Genomic DNA, 17,578 nt, shown 5'->3' with positions numbered 1-17,578 from the left:
TTATTTTGGGGTTTTTGGTCATTTTATTAATTAAATAATTAATAAATAAGGAAATAATGTTTAAATAAGATTTAAACATTTTTGGGAGGGATTCCTTAATTAAATATTTTTAATTAAGATAAAGGGATTTAATGGCATAAAAATTAATTAATTAATTAAATAAATAATTAATTAATAAATGATGATGTCATCAGAACTTTTTCAGAAAATAAAAATACTTTATTTTCTAAAAGTTTTTTAGGTGTCTACATTTTGCCCCTCTTTGATGTGATGCTGCAAGTGGCATGACATCAAAGATAAGAAAATAAGATGCCCAAGGCTAGAGCAGAAGAGGAGAGAATGGACTGTGAGATGCCCCCTCAAGAAGGCGGTGGGGAGAGAAAGCGAGGCTCGACGACTTCTTGAAAAGTACAAGAATCCGAGATGAGCAAGAAGACTCAAATTTGCTTAAGAGAAGAGGTTTGTTTAGCTCAAACTCTCACTACGGGAGAATGATAAAGGGAGAATTAGAGGCACAAGAGGAAGCAAGCTTAAGATCTCAGGGATTGCAGAGGATGAAGGAGCGGAGGGCTATAAAAAGAATCCAGGATGGGGAGATGGATGAGGGGATTTAAAAAGCTGATGCAACAGGATTTCAAAGAGTCAGATTGGCGGAAGATGGGTTTCGGAGATCCCGAGGACTAGGAATGTGGATCTTGAAAGATGAGGTTTGGTGGATTGATTTGGATTGGTGGATCCCTAAGACTAGGATTGTGGATCCCTAAAGCTAAAGGTGAGGAGTGATTCAAAGAGATACTGATGCATAAGCTGGGGTAGGAGAGACGGATGCTAGATATGGATGGGGGATAATGGAGATGAAGGAAAACCATTGAAGCTTTTTGAGCGGGGGGGATACTTCAAAGAGAAGTACCACCATGTAGTTGAGCACTAGATTTGCTATAGGACTGTTGGTTAATTGCCAAGGTTACTAAGAACATCAAGGCCTTTTCACCAACTGTCCAGAGGACTGACGAATTGACTCAAAACAAACACGCAAGGATTGCCCCAGTATCACACATGAATCCCAGAGGAAGCAGTGTGGAAACGACACTGGGTAACCCACAAGCAAAAAAGAAAACAAGCAAAAGACATGATCAAGACCTTACGCTTTGATTGCCCCATTCACAATATACCATGATATGGAAGATCGTGGCAACCTTGAGGAGGGAACAAGGAGATTGCTTGAAAAAGATATTTCAAGACCCAAAAGGGAAGAGTCCAAATCAAAAGAAAGCAAAAATCCAAAAGAGAACCGTTTGCCAACGAGATGGGTAGGACGAGGTACTAACGAACCAAGATCAGACATGAGGAAAGCTATATCCTGCAAGGACCTATCGGAGAGCACCTAAGCTGGTCGATTTGGATGAGTGATGCGTCTGGCAAGCTGAACTAAGAAAGATAACACTTTGGTGACAGGAAATCTAGCTAAAGGATGCATTGGAATAGCTAACCAAGATGTGCGATGGGTGCAAGATGCTGATCAAGGACGAACTGACACGAACACTGGATAGATACAATGGTACTAAGCTAAAGAGGATGTACAAGCTGATAGACCAAGATATTTACAAGTGAGCTAATCAAGATATGGTACAAGCTAACATACCAAGATAGTTACAAGCAGGCAAAAGCTCAGGATGATAGGATAGCGGGATGGTTCGATGTTGTGCAAGATGCGAAAGCTAAGGGTGGGGTGATAGCGAAAGATATGGATTTGGCAGGATGCATCCAATGATGATGAGAGATTTTGTGACCAAGGATAGCTAGAGGAGCAGGATGAGATGGTTGGATAGGATGGTAGATAGCTAGGATTATGATGGATATAAAGAGATGACAATGGGTTTGCATGAGGATAGCCTAGAGCTAGATACCAATGACAAGGGAGGATGGACAAGACAAGATCTCCAAGGAATATAGTGCCCCCAATCAGAAAATAACATGCGGAAGGAGGTCTTATGATGGATGTGATAGGATTGAAGCTAGGATGGAAAAAGCTGAAGGGGCTAGGGAGATGGATGATAGCTGGGCTGGTTGGCTGAAGCTGTAGGAGATAAGTGGATGGTGTGAGATGGAAGATGGAGGGTGTAGGATAGTGATAGAGGTACGCTCTGATACCACTTGATAGAGGGCCACACCACCCTTACCAACTCACAACCAAGAATGCAACAATATGAAGACAAAGAAAATAAAATGCTTCCCAAAGAACTCTTTTATTATACTTGAAAATTTAATTACAACAACATTTTTTGCAAGATCTCGCAAGATCCAATCCAAACCCAAGCTAGTCCAGATCCACACTCTGGTAGAAACCTCTAAGATCTCAACTTGTGCTCGCAAGCCACCAAGCAACCTCCTTGTTTCTAAACCGTAGCCACTAGCTCTTCTCCAACTTTATCCAAGATCCAAGATCCCAGTGTAAACTGCCTCGCATTCGGCGCTCTGTCTACACACTCACAAGACCATCATAATCTTGCTGTAAACTGCCTCACATTCGGCGCTCTGTCTACAGACTCAGGAAAACTCACTCTTCACTTTCTCCTTCTCTTTCACACTTTGAAGCCTTCACCTTTCCAAGCTTCCACTTCTCGAGCTTCTCCTTGAGCTTCTCCAAGCTTGATTTAGAAATGCTCATAGGCCTTGCTTAAATAGGCACTTACCACCCCATGCATGACTTATCCACAACCTTCTAGAATTCCTCCACAACCTTCTACAACTTCCACAACCTTCTACATCTTCCACAACCTTCTACAACTTCCAAAACTTTCTACAATATTCATAACTTTCTAAAATTCTTCCCACACACCTCGATAAATGAAATGACAACTATTTATTTTTTATTTTTTCCTATTATGCCACCTATGCACCTCGAAAATAGAAATCCTCTTTTTCTTTCTTTTCTCCTTTTTCCCCTTTTTTATTTTTTTATTATTTTTTCTCTAATTTTCGTCACTTTCTCTCTCCTCCACATTTTTTTTTTTTTTTTTTTTTTCAAATTTTTTTTTTTCAACTTTTTTTTTTTCCCAATAATTTTTCCATGCAAGATGCTCCTGCATCAGACTCCCCCGGTAGATAGAAAAGTGTGTCCCACACTTTGACGCCAAAAGAAAGATCTACCACCATCTTCATCTTCACCAAAGGCTTCCACCTCAATAGGGACAACAAAACCACCATGAAAATCTTCCACATCTGCATTACTCTATCAAACACTAGAATCTCAACCATCCAATCAACAAGCTCATGCCCAATAACAAACTGAATGTAATGCTTCATTAGCAAACTCCCATTCACATCAACAACTAGTGCGTCCATACCAGCAATAACAAACTCCACATCAGCATCCACATGTACATTTCCATCAACACATGCCAAACTCTCAACACTAGCAACCTCATTGCTCACAACAAGATGCTCTGCAATACATAACTTACCTCCAACAACAACTGGATCATCCACGACCAAGTGCTCTGCAACATACAAGTCACTACCAACATCAACTAGATCATCCACAACCGAGTGCTCCACAATCTCCTCAACCAATTGATCATGAAAACCAACATCTGTCCCAACATCAATAACATTAGGAATATCTTTAGCAACAACCTCTATTTGCTCTACAGGTTTTGCATCAGGCTCCACAAACTGATCAGCAAAACCATCCTCTTCCACCTCAACCTTGTGATGCCATCTTCTCTCACGAACCTCCTTAACTTGATCAGCCAATCTATCATCCAACCGAGAAATCATCTTAGAAAAATTTCTTTCCACTATATCATGGATTTTGGCAATCATCTTAGGGTCCAATCCTCTTGGAGCCATCTTCCAAGATCTTCGTAAACCCTCTGCAACAAATCCTTCCTACGCTCCTTGTGACAACCTCAAATTGTTTGCAAGTCAGATCGCAACCTGCCACCTCGCACGAACAATCAGAAACCACATCACAAGTCTAAGACAACATATTTGCAATCCACCAGCTCTGATAAACTTTGCCCAACCAAGGTCCTGGTACAAACTGCCTCACACTTCGGCGATCTGCTTGTACACTCAGGATCTCCCGCTCTGATACCACTGATAGAGGTACGCTCTGATACCACTTGATAGAGGGCCACACCACCCTTACCAACTCACAACCAAGAATGCAACAATATGAAGACAAAGAAAATAAAATGCTTCCCAAAGAACTCTTTTATTATACTTGAAAATCTAATTACAGCAACATTTTTTGCAAGATCTCGCAAGATCCAATCCAAACCCAAGCTAGTCCAGATCCACACTCTGGTAGAAACCTCTAAGATCTCAACTTGTGCTCGCAAGCCACCAAGCAACCTCCTTGTTTCTAAACCGTAGCCACTAGCTCTTCTCCAACTTTATCCAAGATCCAAGATCCCAGTGTAAACTGCCTCGCATTCGGCGCTCTGTCTACACACTCACAAGACCATCATAATCTTGCTGTAAACTGCCTCACATTCGGCGCTCTGTCTACAGACTCAGGAAAACTCACTCTTCACTTTCTCCTTCTCTTTCACACTTTGAAGCCTTCACCTTTCCAAGCTTCCACTTCTCGAGCTTCTCCTTGAGCTTCTCCAAGCTTGATTTAGAAATGCTCATAGGCCTTGCTTAAATAGGCACTTACCACCCCATGCATGACTTATCCACAACCTTCTAGAATTCCTCCACAACCTTCTACAACTTCCACAACCTTCTACATCTTCCACAACCTTCTACAACTTCCAAAACTTTCTACAATATTCATAACTTTCTAAAATTCTTCCCACACACCTCGATAAATGAAATGACAACTATTTATTTTTTATTTTTTCCTATTATGCCACCTATGCACCTCGAAAATAGAAATCCTCTTTTTCTTTCTTTTCTCCTTTTTCCCCTTTTTTATTTTTTTATTATTTTTTCTCTAATTTTCGTCACTTTCTCTCTCCTCCACATTTTTTTTTTTTTTTTTTTTTTCAAATTTTTTTTTTTCAACTTTTTTTTTTTCCCAATAATTTTTCCATGCAAGATGCTCCTGCATCAGACTCCCCCGGTAGATAGAAAAGTGTGTCCCACACTTTGACGCCAAAAGAAAGATCTACCACCATCTTCATCTTCACCAAAGGCTTCCACCTCAATAGGGACAACAAAACCACCATGAAAATCTTCCACATCTGCATTACTCTATCAAACACTAGAATCTCAACCATCCAATCAACAAGCTCATGCCCAATAACAAACTGAATGTAATGCTTCATTAGCAAACTCCCATTCACATCAACAACTAGTGCGTCCATACCAGCAATAACAAACTCCACATCAGCATCCACATGTACATTTCCATCAACACATGCCAAACTCTCAACACTAGCAACCTCATTGCTCACAACAAGATGCTCTGCAATACATAACTTACCTCCAACAACAACTGGATCATCCACGACCAAGTGCTCTGCAACATACAAGTCACTACCAACATCAACTAGATCATCCACAACCGAGTGCTCCACAATCTCCTCAACCAATTGATCATGAAAACCAACATCTGTCCCAACATCAATAACATTAGGAATATCTTTAGCAACAACCTCTAGTTGCTCTACAGGTTTTGCATCAGGCTCCACAAACTGATCAGCAAAACCATCCTCTTCCACCTCAACCTTGTGATGCCATCTTCTCTCACGAACCTCCTTAACTTGATCAGCCAATCTATCATCCAACCGAGAAATCATCTTAGAAAAATTTCTTTCCACTATATCATGGATTTTGGCAATCATCTTAGGGTCCAATCCTCTTGGAGCCATCTTCCAAGATCTTCGTAAACCCTCTGCAACAAATCCTTCCTACGCTCCTTGTGACAACCTCAAATTGTTTGCAAGTCAGATCGCAACCTGCCACCTCGCACGAACAATCAGAAACCACATCACAAGTCTAAGACAACAGATTTGCAATCCACCAGCTCTGATAAACTTTGCCCAACCAAGGTCCTGGTACAAACTGCCTCACACTTCGGCGATCTGCTTGTACACTCAGGATCTCCCGCTCTGATACCACTGATAGAGGTACGCTCTGATACCACTTGATAGAGGGCCACACCACCCTTACCAACTCACAACCAAGAATGCAACAATATGAAGACAAAGAAAATAAAATGCTTCCCAAAGAACTCTTTTATTATACTTGAAAATCTAATTACAACAACATTTTTTGCAAGATCTCGCAAGATCCAATCCAAACCCAAGCTAGTCCAGATCCACACTCTAGTAGAAACCTCTAAGATCTCAACTTGTGCTCGCAAGCCACCAAGCAACCTCCTTGTTTCTAAACCGTAGCCACTAGCTCTTCTCCAACTTTATCCAAGATCCAAGATCCCAGTGTAAACTGCCTCGCATTCGGCGCTCTGTCTACACACTCACAAGACCATCATAATTTTGCTGTAAACTGCCTCACATTCGGCGCTCTGTCTACAGACTCAGGAAAACTCACTCTTCACTTTCTCCTTCTCTTTCACACTTTGAAGCCTTCACCTTTCCAAGCTTCCACTTCTCGAGCTTCTCCTTGAGCTTCTCCAAGCTTGATTTAGAAATGCTCATAGGCCTTGCTTAAATAGGCACTTACCACCCCATGCATGACTTATCCACAACCTTCTAGAATTCCTCCACAACCTTCTACAACTTCCACAACCTTCTACATCTTCCACAACCTTCTACAACTTCCAAAACTTTCTACAATATTCATAACTTTCTAAAATTCTTCCCACACACCTCGATAAATGAAATGACAACTATTTATTTTTTATTTTTTCCTATTATGCCACCTATGCACCTCGAAAATAGAAATCCTCTTTTTCTTTCTTTTCTCCTTTTTCCCCTTTTTTATTTTTTTATTATTTTTTTCTCTAATTTTCGTCACTTTCTCTCTCCTCCACATTTTTTTTTTTTTTTTTTTTTTTTCAAATTTTTTTTTTTCAACTTTTTTTTTTTCCCAATAATTTTTCCATGCAAGATGCTCCTGCATCAGATAGGTATATAGATTGGAAGATGGAGTTGGATGTCAAGAGATGACCAAAAGCATGAGGGTGATAGGCTAAGCTGGGGATGGCGGGATTACGCATGACGCTTGTTTGCCAAGTTTTCATCATGGTACTTGTCCAAGGCGCTTGAATTGCCAAGTTTTCACCAGTGGACGCTTTATTTTTCTTTTCTTTTTTGACTTTTTGACTTTGGACTTAGCTGGAATGATTTTGGCTTTCTTCAGCTATTTTGGCTTTTTTGGGATTTTTCACTGGCTGTTGGAATGTTCAATTTTGTTGCTAGCTGTTGGTACACCGGATGTGTGATTTATGCAATAGATCGGATTAGATGGGATTGATGGTACAAGATGGAGGGATGAAAATGCTGGAAAGGAGCATGAGATGGGGATGCTTGCAAGAGCAACATTGGCACATGTTGGAACGGGTGTGAAAAGAGCATATGGGGGATAGATGGTAGATGCGGGCGTGATGGAGGATTTGTGGAAGCGTGCTTGGGGATATAGGCACCCAAGATGGAGTTAGGAGATGGGGGACATGAGTTACTAGATGGGGGATTAGCAATGGTGGATGCCATTATGCATTGGGTTTCAACTTTTTTCTTGGGGATCCACATGGTTTTGGATTTTCTTTTCATAGGCTTTTGCATTGTTTTGCATTCTTTGATTGGATTTTGCCTTTTTGGAGTATGTCTTTTAGAATAGACATATGATTGCCTAGGATGTGGATTTTTAGCTTTATGCATTTTGAAGTTGGCATTCACATTGCTGTGGTAAGCTTTGGGAAGATGGTTAGGAGAAGCTTTGTGAGATGGAGAGGATATGAAAGAGCATGTAGGGGGATGATGAAGGATGATGTGCCCTGATATGTGCCTTTGTTGATCTTGCATAGAAATGGATGGAATAGGATTTTTATGATGGCTGATAGGAGGATGGAGGATGGTAGATTTTGGGACATAGGGACCCAAAATGGATTTAGCGGATGAAGGGGGGATATGGTAGGTTGTTTTGGGTTGCAAAGATGGTGGAGGGGGGATGACATAAGATTTCTTGAAGGAGTGATGGGAGGGTGGCATGGTGGGCTTGGAGATAGGCTTGGTTTGGGGGTGTGGTGTACCAACACCTTTAGATGGTGAGCCTTTGGATACATATCCAAGACCATGAAATCCTAGATTTTTTTGTGCAATAATAGGCTCTCTGATTCCTTGCTCTTGTGGTCCTAAACCTTGACCTTGATAATGCCATCGATTGAGCATTTGAACAAGCTGAGGAAACTTTTTGCTTGTAGAAAATGGTAGAAGTGATTTATTAGGTGTATTGCAATGGGGAGATACTGTTCTTAATTCTTTTGCTAAGAGAGGGCCACCGTGGATGAATGTAAGTGAACCAAGAGGGTAGATTATAGATGGTGGAATAACTTGGATAGGTGGTAAGATGGAAGCATGGAGCGGGGGAGATGGAAGGATAGGATCTTGATGTAGCTGGTGGGATGACAAGATATCTTGTAGTGGAGGAGATATGGCTCGAGGTTTTGGAGATGGAGGAGATGGTGACTGCACTATGGATGGAAGACATGGTACGATGATATCTTCATTTATGCTTTGGGGGATGTCAACATGCTTTTGGGCAGGATCTTGATAGGATTGGTTTGGAGTGGATGGTGCGATAGGAGGTGAAGGGATGGATTCTTCAAAGGCAGCGGATGGATAGATGAGAGATTCAGTAGTGGAGATGGGTGAGTAGAAGATGGATGCATAAGGGTCATTACGAGAGATTTGGGAAATGCTTGGAGGCGATGTGGATAGGATTTGGAGGGATTTGACAAGTGGTGGGATTTTGATGCTTGCGGGAAGTGGAAGGATTTTAAGCAATTTGATGGATGGTATGGGGATGATAGCTATGGGAGATGGAGGTGATATTATAGATGGGGAAGCTTCATCACTGACTACTAACTTGCACAAATAATTTTCGGTACGCTCTTCAATACCTGAACATGTTTTCTCTAATGCTTTTTTTCCTATCCTTGTTTTTGCAAATGAAAGAATGCATTCTTTTAGGGTTGAGTGACAATTATAAACCAAAAGTGAAAGATCTTTTGCATAAAATGAAGTGTTTTTCAAGTTTATAACGACCTTTGATGTGGTTGAGTCCAAGTCATAGGCCCCTGGGCTCAAAATGAGTGCCTCTGCTCTGGGCTAGAAGAGTCCTATAATTATGCTACTAACTAACAACCCAACGGGAATTACTGATTACTACGCACAACAACTGATTAACAAAGCATAAGGAGAAACTCTTGGCCAATACAATCATTTTTCTTTCATTACTTGTTCTTCGACAATAAGCTCCTAAAATATTTTGGATGTCACTACTAAAAATGTACCTTTTTCACCTCAGTTTTCAATGAACTTGTAACATGAATGCTTGGCTTGGACTGTGATAATGGGATCCCTTCAACCATCGTAAAGTAAAGCTAATGGCTGCTAGTATCATCATGAAAGAAGATATGATTAGGGTGCATGACCACATGGTTGTTGACGTTGTCCAAGGCAGTGGGATCTCAAATTGAGGTGTTCAACCTTGCAGCTAAAGACAACCGCAAAAGCAATAACACATAATTGAGAGAAAACAAGACTGATTCATATAATCCATGTAGCTACATCTGATATCCTATACTATAAGGCCTTCTTGGTTATACCCAATATGTAAAATAGAACAACATACATTGAAACGATCATTTTGCCACAAGCTATCACCCCGTAGGATGCCCCTAGTGCGAGATATTTCTTTCCTACTCAAATTGAACGCTAAGAGCCCCTTTGTTTCCTAAAGTACGAAAGCAACCCTAACTGTATACCCAATACCTTCAAGCGACATTCTAATTATTACATATCTCGATACAAATATATCAATCTAGTAGGCTGATAATTGCAAAATAAATTCTTAAACCTAGAAACTTTCATAATCCATCAATCCAAGATGTTGACCTCTAGAAGAACCTCTTCAACATTCCAATTAGAATACTCGAACATTCACATTCCACAATCGCAACCAATAAACAACTTGTCGGCAAAGGATGTTACTAATAAAACTATTATTTACCAAAAAGATTGTTAGCTACCAATAAGGACTCCAAGCCACTGAGAAGGGAATGGACCAGTAAATTGAGACCAAATCGGTTAACTATGAATCGATGAGAAACAAAAAGTAATCAGTGATTAGAACAATTGATCAACCAATAACCCCAAATGATACCAACATATTGTAGGATTGTTGTGAACTCAAGAGTCTACTGCATTAGTTGTTGAGCTTATAGGGAGCTAAAGCTAAAATAATAAATGTGTTTTTTAAAAAATATTTTACAAACTCACATGAACTTCATGTAGACATAATAGATTTGATTGTATTATCTATTTTATATTTTTTCCTAGTGGTTGTATATACTCTCGTACATTTAACAAGGATTTTGGTGCATATGGTATTTTAAAACGATAGAATGCTAAGGATGTTTGAAGACTATCTTGCAATGTAAAGATATATTCAATGTTTTAAAACTAGCAAAAAACTCACACAAGTTGTGAGTTATTTTAAATTGCAAAGGGTTCCAAGTAACTCTTCCCTTCAGTTGTGGGGAAGTTTTCGTGATTTCCAAACTGAAAGTCACAATATGTACTTGGTGAGTCTGCATTGATAAATTACTGGAGGTTGAGTTTGAATTTAACTTTTCTTTTGACATGTCAATTCTTGGCAATAGTTGTCCAAGTTGTTGGTTCCAAGTCCAAATTGGGTTTATCAAGTCACGAGGTTTACAACTATGGATCTATTGAAGAATGTAGGTCACCAAATTTATTCCCTTACTTGTGAACCAGGTGTTTGTTAGTGGGATGATATGAATAGATTCCTTGATTGACAAGATTTTTACCTGTGGGTGTAATCGGACTTATTTGCCTACATATTAGGAACATGTTTAATTTCTCATAAGATAGAGTTTCACTTCGTCTTTGCATAATTTTCTTTTCTAATGACATGCTTTGTGCTATTATTGGTGCATTAAATTTAATGATTCTACATTTAGTGTAATTGGATTGGTAAAGCTTAGTTTGCTCGTGTTTGGGTCATTTGGTTGAAACATAAGGGTTATCTGAAGTTTAAACCATGGTTTTAAAACTTGTCAAGTACTCACCAAATTCACAAGTTCTTCAACTATTTTTGTTGGAAATGATAAAGTTCTTTATGGGTCTGTGATTTGGGGCCCATCTCTCCTTGGTTTTGACTGGGCATCGATTGAGCGGGTTCAGACAGTGCTTTTGCGGCGCATCATTAGATGTCATAGGTTTACTCCTCATAGTATCATTCTTGCTGAGTTCAGTGCTCATCCTTTCATTGTTGCGGCCATTTTTGATTTGATTTGGTTTCTCCATCGTCTACGTGGTTTTGCGGATTCGGCTAGGGACTATGATCGGTACTCCTAGTTGGCTTACTACTCTTCAGTTACTATTGAGATTTTTGATTCTGGTCCTCGTGCTAGCTGTTGGTATGCACAAACCTCTTCTCTGCTGAGATTGATTGGGATAGATATTAACCACCTCCCCCCTTACCAGTTCTCACTGAATGCCCCTGCTCATCTTCTCCCCTTACGACAAGAGTTAAGTGAGCATGTTAGACTTGACATTTATAGACAATACATTGCCACTACCTGGATTAACCTGCCTACTGGGTTACGTCCGAGGATGTCCTTTTATGCGGAGCACTTTTTGGAGATCTCTGATGGGATTATTGTTCATCCTAGCTACCTTTCTTGGTGATGGTCTCATACCTTGTGTATCTCCTTGGGATCCTTCAGAGTTGGTTCTTACCGTCTTCAGGCTCAGAGCGACCATCATATTGACAACGGGGAATGGATCTGTAAGTTGTGTACTTTGGATGAGACTGAGATTGAGTTTCACTTTCTTTTCCGCTGTTCTATCTATTATGAGATTAGAGGGAGATTTTTCTGTTTGTTCTGGGAGTGTTTCTCTCTTTATGATTTCTTCAGTTACTATGATCAGCGGTGTCTTGCACTTTATCTTCAGGAGGCCACTTTGCTCCGTGATAGCACTCTATAGTCACCACTCCCTCACTGGTATACTTCTACTCAGCTCATTACTGCCTTTTTTACACCATTATCTCCTTTGCGTGGTGTGAAAAGGTTATCTAGCTCTTCCAACTCCTTCGACCATTTTAGATCTACCAGATTTTTCAGATCCTGTACTGGCTATTTGCAGCAGCGACACTCCTCTACGAGTTCTCAGAGACAGAGTAGAGCTTCTACTCATCAGCAGGCTTATCCTTCTGTGACTGATTTCTTTCTACCTAGAAAAGACTCTTAGTCGTTTGTCTTGACCTCTCTCTGTTTCTTTTCTTCTTCTTGTTTTGTTGTTTGCTTTTATTTTCAGACACTGTTTGGTGCTCCTGCTGTTGCCACCCTCATTGTTGTAACTCTAGTTAATTTTATACAAAGAAGAGTGTGGCAAACTTTTGCAATCTGTGGTTTCCTATTAATAAAGTGAAAATAGTGGCCTTTTTCTAACCCTGGGCTATTAAATCATCTTAATTGCTAAGATTGATATTGAATTTCTAATTCGCAACAGATCTACCATTCAATGGAATTTTGTATTTTAAAATAGTGAGAACAGGAGTAGCTGCTTAATCCATAAGGATCTATGTCACTTGTTGCATTCATCGGAACAAACACATAGTTACATAACAATGAGATTTGTGAAGGTTTTCTTGGAATTGTTGTTACTTGGAGACTTGTAACATAACCCATGCTACTTGTCCTCCATAGCAAAAATGTGTCCTTCTCTTAAAACTCCATATGGTTCAGAAATCCATAGACGTTAACACACTTCTATTGAAGTATCTTTGTGTCTTTATACATCTCTTAAAGCATTGCCTGAAAAAGACATGATATAGATTACATTTGGTTGTCCCAAAAATGTTGGTATTTGGTCTGTTCAGAAAAGCTAAATGAATTAAGGAACAAAACTTACTAGACTTGTAATTTTCTATTTTTTTCTTAATATGTTTCAAGTATTTTGTGGCAAAACAGTTGCTCATCAAACTTTAAGATGATTTCTTTTCCTGTATCAAGTATTTTAAATATTAAGTTTCTAGACTATGTCTGGCATCTCCAAATGAATACGGTTTTAAATAATTTTTTTAATAACATGATAGTGAATCATGATTATCAAACATCAAAATAATCAATCTTTTCTTTTCTTTACATCTTTTTGAGTACTTCAAAATCTTTTTCTTACCCTCATTTTTAAGCATTTTAGTGTTATGCAATCTTGAAGGTTGCATGTCATTATAGCATTTTATTTTGCTGACTTAAAATATAAATATATGTAAATTTTTTATAAGTTTTCTTTCTTCAAGTAGCTTTCTCCAACTATTTTTTTGAAAATGACATACCAGTACCCTTCACCATCTCCTGTATTATTAGAGTTGTTACCATCCTATGGTAACTATGCTTGGATCATTTGAGTTCAAAAACATATTTTTTTTTGCCTGTAAAATGTATAATTATGTGGTTTTCCACATATTGATTTCATTAAATGGATAAATAAAGGCAATCTTGGTTTTTCACACCTGTTACTGTCATTCAAGCTGTTCATGTTTCTTAGACATATCAGATAAATTACATCAGGTTGTCCCAAAATGTTGATATGTTGTCTGTTCATAAAAATTAAATGAATTAAAGAAAAGCACTCAGTAGGCTTGTAATTTTCTATTAATTGCTTAAATTTTTTCATGTATTATGTGGCAAACAATTTGTCATCAAGCTTTAAATTAATTTTTTTCCCCTACCAATTTTTTTAAATATTGACTTTCTAGACTATGTCTGCCATCTACAAATGATTATGCTTTAAAATAATTTTTGAAGAACATGATAATGAATCATGATTATCAAGCATCAAAATAATTAATCTTTTCTTTTCTTGATATCTTTTTGAGAACTTTAAAATCCTTTTTTTTCTCATTTTTAAGCATTTTTGTGTTATGCATTCTTGAAGGTTGCATGTCATTGTAGAATTTTTTTTTTCTAACTTAAAATAAAAATATTTATTTTATTATTAAGACTTTTCTGTCTTCAAGTAGCTTTCTGCAACGTTTTTTTGCATACCAGTCCCCTTGCATATCTCTTGTACTATTAGAGTTGTGCATCTTATGGTATCTATGCATTTTGGAACATTTGAGTTCAAGAACATATATTTATTGCCTGTAGAATCTATGCTAATGTGGTTTTTCAACATATTGATTTCATTAAATGAATAAATGAAGGCAATCTTTGTTTTTCACACCTGTTACTGTCATTTAGGCTACTTATGTTAAACTTGAAGTTCTAAAGTTGATCTTTAAAGAGCATCTGAACAAATTTTAGTCTGATTGTCTTTGGATTTCTTTTGTAAATGCTTCGATGTTGTTATAGCAAAGACACATTGGGTTTAAGCATAATTCTCTGTGGAGAAAATTATCTGACCTATTGAATCTTTATGTGTGTCCAGGGTACCTGTGTTTTTGCTTCCGAAAATTCCAGAAGATATAAACAATAAGCTTCTTGAGTGGTTTAGTGAATCCCAGAAAATATTTTCTGAAATTAAGGATACCTTAGAAACATCATATTCGAAAAGAATAAATCGGTTACATGAGATGCCGACAAAGGCAAAGCAGTTGCTTTGGTGGCCTTTTACACAACATTCTCTTGTTCGTGAACAGTACATTAATCTGATCGATTCACGTTTTGGAGAAAACTTTGGTGTTTACAAGGTTTGCATGGCATTATTTGGCAATCTTTACTACTTGTACATTTTTTTTAATCCCCGATAATTTGTTTTGGAAGAATGTAACATAATATTTCTAGAGAAAATGTTGAGAATTTCATATCGCTAAAAGCTGGTCAAATGGTGAAGATCCATGGGGGAATTTGTCCTTTGTATTGCTTGGCCATTATTTCAACATGTATTACAAGTAATGGGTATTTATTTGCAACACGTATTGCATGTAAGGGGATTATTGCGGTCTTTCTTCCTGTCATTGTAAATGTATAATGGTAATAGTTTATTCATACATGCTGCCAGCCAAAAATTCTACTACAACCTCTGCAATTGTTTTATAATTTTAAATATACATTGTTTGTGCTTGTGATATTGCTGGCGGATTCCATATTTTTTGTAACAGTGGAAGAGTCATTAAGATGCATGGCTTAGTCTAATTCTAGATTGATGTTATGTATGTCTGATATAGATAATGATAAACTAAAATTACAGGGTATGAGTCACAAAGATGTGAATAGGGAGTCTATTGTTCAGCAGTTTGATGCTTGTGCAAGCTGGTGGACTCAAGGACCAAATGCTATCTTGCAGGTATTATTTTTCAGCTTAAAGTGCTTTTTGGAATCTTTGATATTGGCATATGTGAGGTTAGTTTACTTTGTGTTTTTATTCATTTGCGATGTTTTTGAGACTTATTAGAACCCTAGGATAAAAACTCTGGATATTTGGTTTTATAGATTGATTGTGCTTAAATTGAGAAACAGGGATTTTTATATATAGTTGCTGACCTTAGAAATCCAAGTACAAGTTTATTGAGATTTACTTTCAAATGATAAACTAGCTGCCTATGCTCTGTTACAGAATGACATTATTGTTGATTGTTTTTGGCCGCATCAGTGTGTTTCGTCTTTGGCCTGCGGCCTTCTCTTCGTTTTCTCTTTGGCTGTGTTGGTTTTTTAGTAATTTTTTGGCTCTGCCTTGACTTCCCAGTCTTCCTTTTTCAGTTCCTGGATCCTTAAATTAGGTTTTTTATAACCAGAAATATCTTGCTAATGTGGTGTGGATCTGGCAAAAAGATCTTAATTCACAGCAAGGTGTGTTCAATGAATTTGATAATTAAACATCATATTTTATTTGTGTTGGTTCATGCCAGCCATACTTTTTAATAGGAGACAAGGGATGATTAACGTTTTTGTTGGCTTCAAGCCATTCCTTCGTACCTGGCATGAATTTCCTAAGACTGTCATAACACCGTGGTGGCTGTAAATATTGGGAAGGAAGGTTGTCTATGCATTGTTTTATAGGCTTTAAAGCCTTGCCAATTGTCAACACAGAATTTGTAGGCTTAATTATACTCTAAGTCATAAGGTTCAAATTTAAATTTGAGTTTGACAAGAACAATATTCAGATTATGTTCGGTAAGTTAAAACATTTGGATTTTTTTGTGACTTGTAATTAGTTGATAGGCTTTTAATTGTGGGCTTGCCCTTGTACTTTTATGCCAATTTTTTTTTTTACATTATACAACTACCCAACAAAACTACAAACAAGTTTTCCCAAAGCATTAAGCGTCCTTACGACATTTGACAAACCTCTTTACAGCAAAGTTATTCATTGGTCTGCTTTATTTCTAGTTAATATTTTTTTTTTTGGCGAAACCTTAATATTTATATGAATAAAATTGGTTCAAAAAGGGCTCCTATAAGTTTAATAGTCTATTTTTTTATCGTCGCTAAGAGGCTGAAGCGAAGATTAATTATTATTATTGTGTTGTGATTAAGTATTATTATTATTTATTAAGCTCAATTGGACTTAAACCTAAGACCTCGCAGATAAGAGGCTTACAATTGACCGTTGTGTTGTAGGCTTTTGTAAGTAGAATAATTTCAAATTCCTTCAAAAATCAAGAAAATGTATTTTTAAATATTATTACTAAGAAAAAGAGTACACATAAAAGGAATAGTCTATACTTTATTATTTCTTCTTTTCATAAGAATATCTTTTAATATTATCTTCTTTTATTTGGATATTCTATCTTTTTTAATGTTTCAGAAAATAAAAAAGAAAAGTTATTTAAAAAGAAGATAAATAGTAATAAAAAATTAATAAAAGAACTTTTTTCAATGTTCATAGAGATTGTGATGATTTTGTTTTGCTTAAAAAATATACAAATATATATTTAAATACTATTATAAAGAGAAAAATGTGAATCAATATCTTATTATCTTATTTCTATAAGAATATCTTTCAATATTTTTTTTCCGGCAAAAGTGGAAATCCACTATATATCTATACTATAAAATATAATAATATCTAATTTTAAAGTTACAAAAAAGAAGAAGATAAATATTAATAAAATATATTAGAATTGATCATCTATATAATTGAAGAAGAAATGAACGAAATGTCTATCATGTTTTTTTGCTTTTAATACAACAATTTGTGATTCGCATAAACATACAGTAATCTTTCTTTTTTTCTTTTATAAACAACAATTAGGGCCCCTTTGGATCATAGATTAGAGCAAGAATTGGGATAAGGATTTCTCAAAATTAAAAAATCCACTGTTTGGGTTCGCCAAATGAGAATGGGAATTAGAAAAAAGTAGAATCCGGTATCCTTATTTGCCCCCCAAAATCAAGATTTGGTCTTCCTTCTAAATAGGTGGAATTGTCCAAATACTCGTTTTAATTCCACTTTTTCAAAACTGACCA

At 37.3% G+C, this 17,578-nt stretch overlaps 1 protein-coding gene across 4 annotated transcripts in view; it reads left to right on the top strand.

The window, feature by feature from the left end:
• Window positions 1-17,578, top strand: part of BIO1 (adenosylmethionine-8-amino-7-oxononanoate transaminase) — a 287,024-nt gene that overhangs the window by 63,898 nt on the left and 205,548 nt on the right. For all 4 annotated transcript variants that reach the window (XR_016364885.1, XR_016364884.1, XM_089832134.1 and 1 more), the window contains exons 3-4: window positions 14,598-14,859; window positions 15,360-15,455. Coding sequence is in view for 2 of the 4 variants with exons in the window: in XM_089832134.1 (XP_089688260.1) it covers window positions 14,598-14,859; window positions 15,360-15,455 (358 nt within the window). In the remaining 2 variants the exon portion in view is untranslated. The remainder of the gene's footprint in view (window positions 1-14,597; window positions 14,860-15,359; window positions 15,456-17,578) is intronic.

Source organism: Cupressus sempervirens, chromosome 5 (genome assembly GCF_028749045.1).
Source record: "Cupressus sempervirens isolate cs-2001-9-10 chromosome 5, ASM2874904v1, whole genome shotgun sequence".
NCBI classification, from domain to species: Eukaryota; Viridiplantae; Streptophyta; class Pinopsida; order Cupressales; family Cupressaceae; genus Cupressus; species Cupressus sempervirens.
This window is presented reverse-complemented; position numbering and strand designations above follow the sequence as displayed.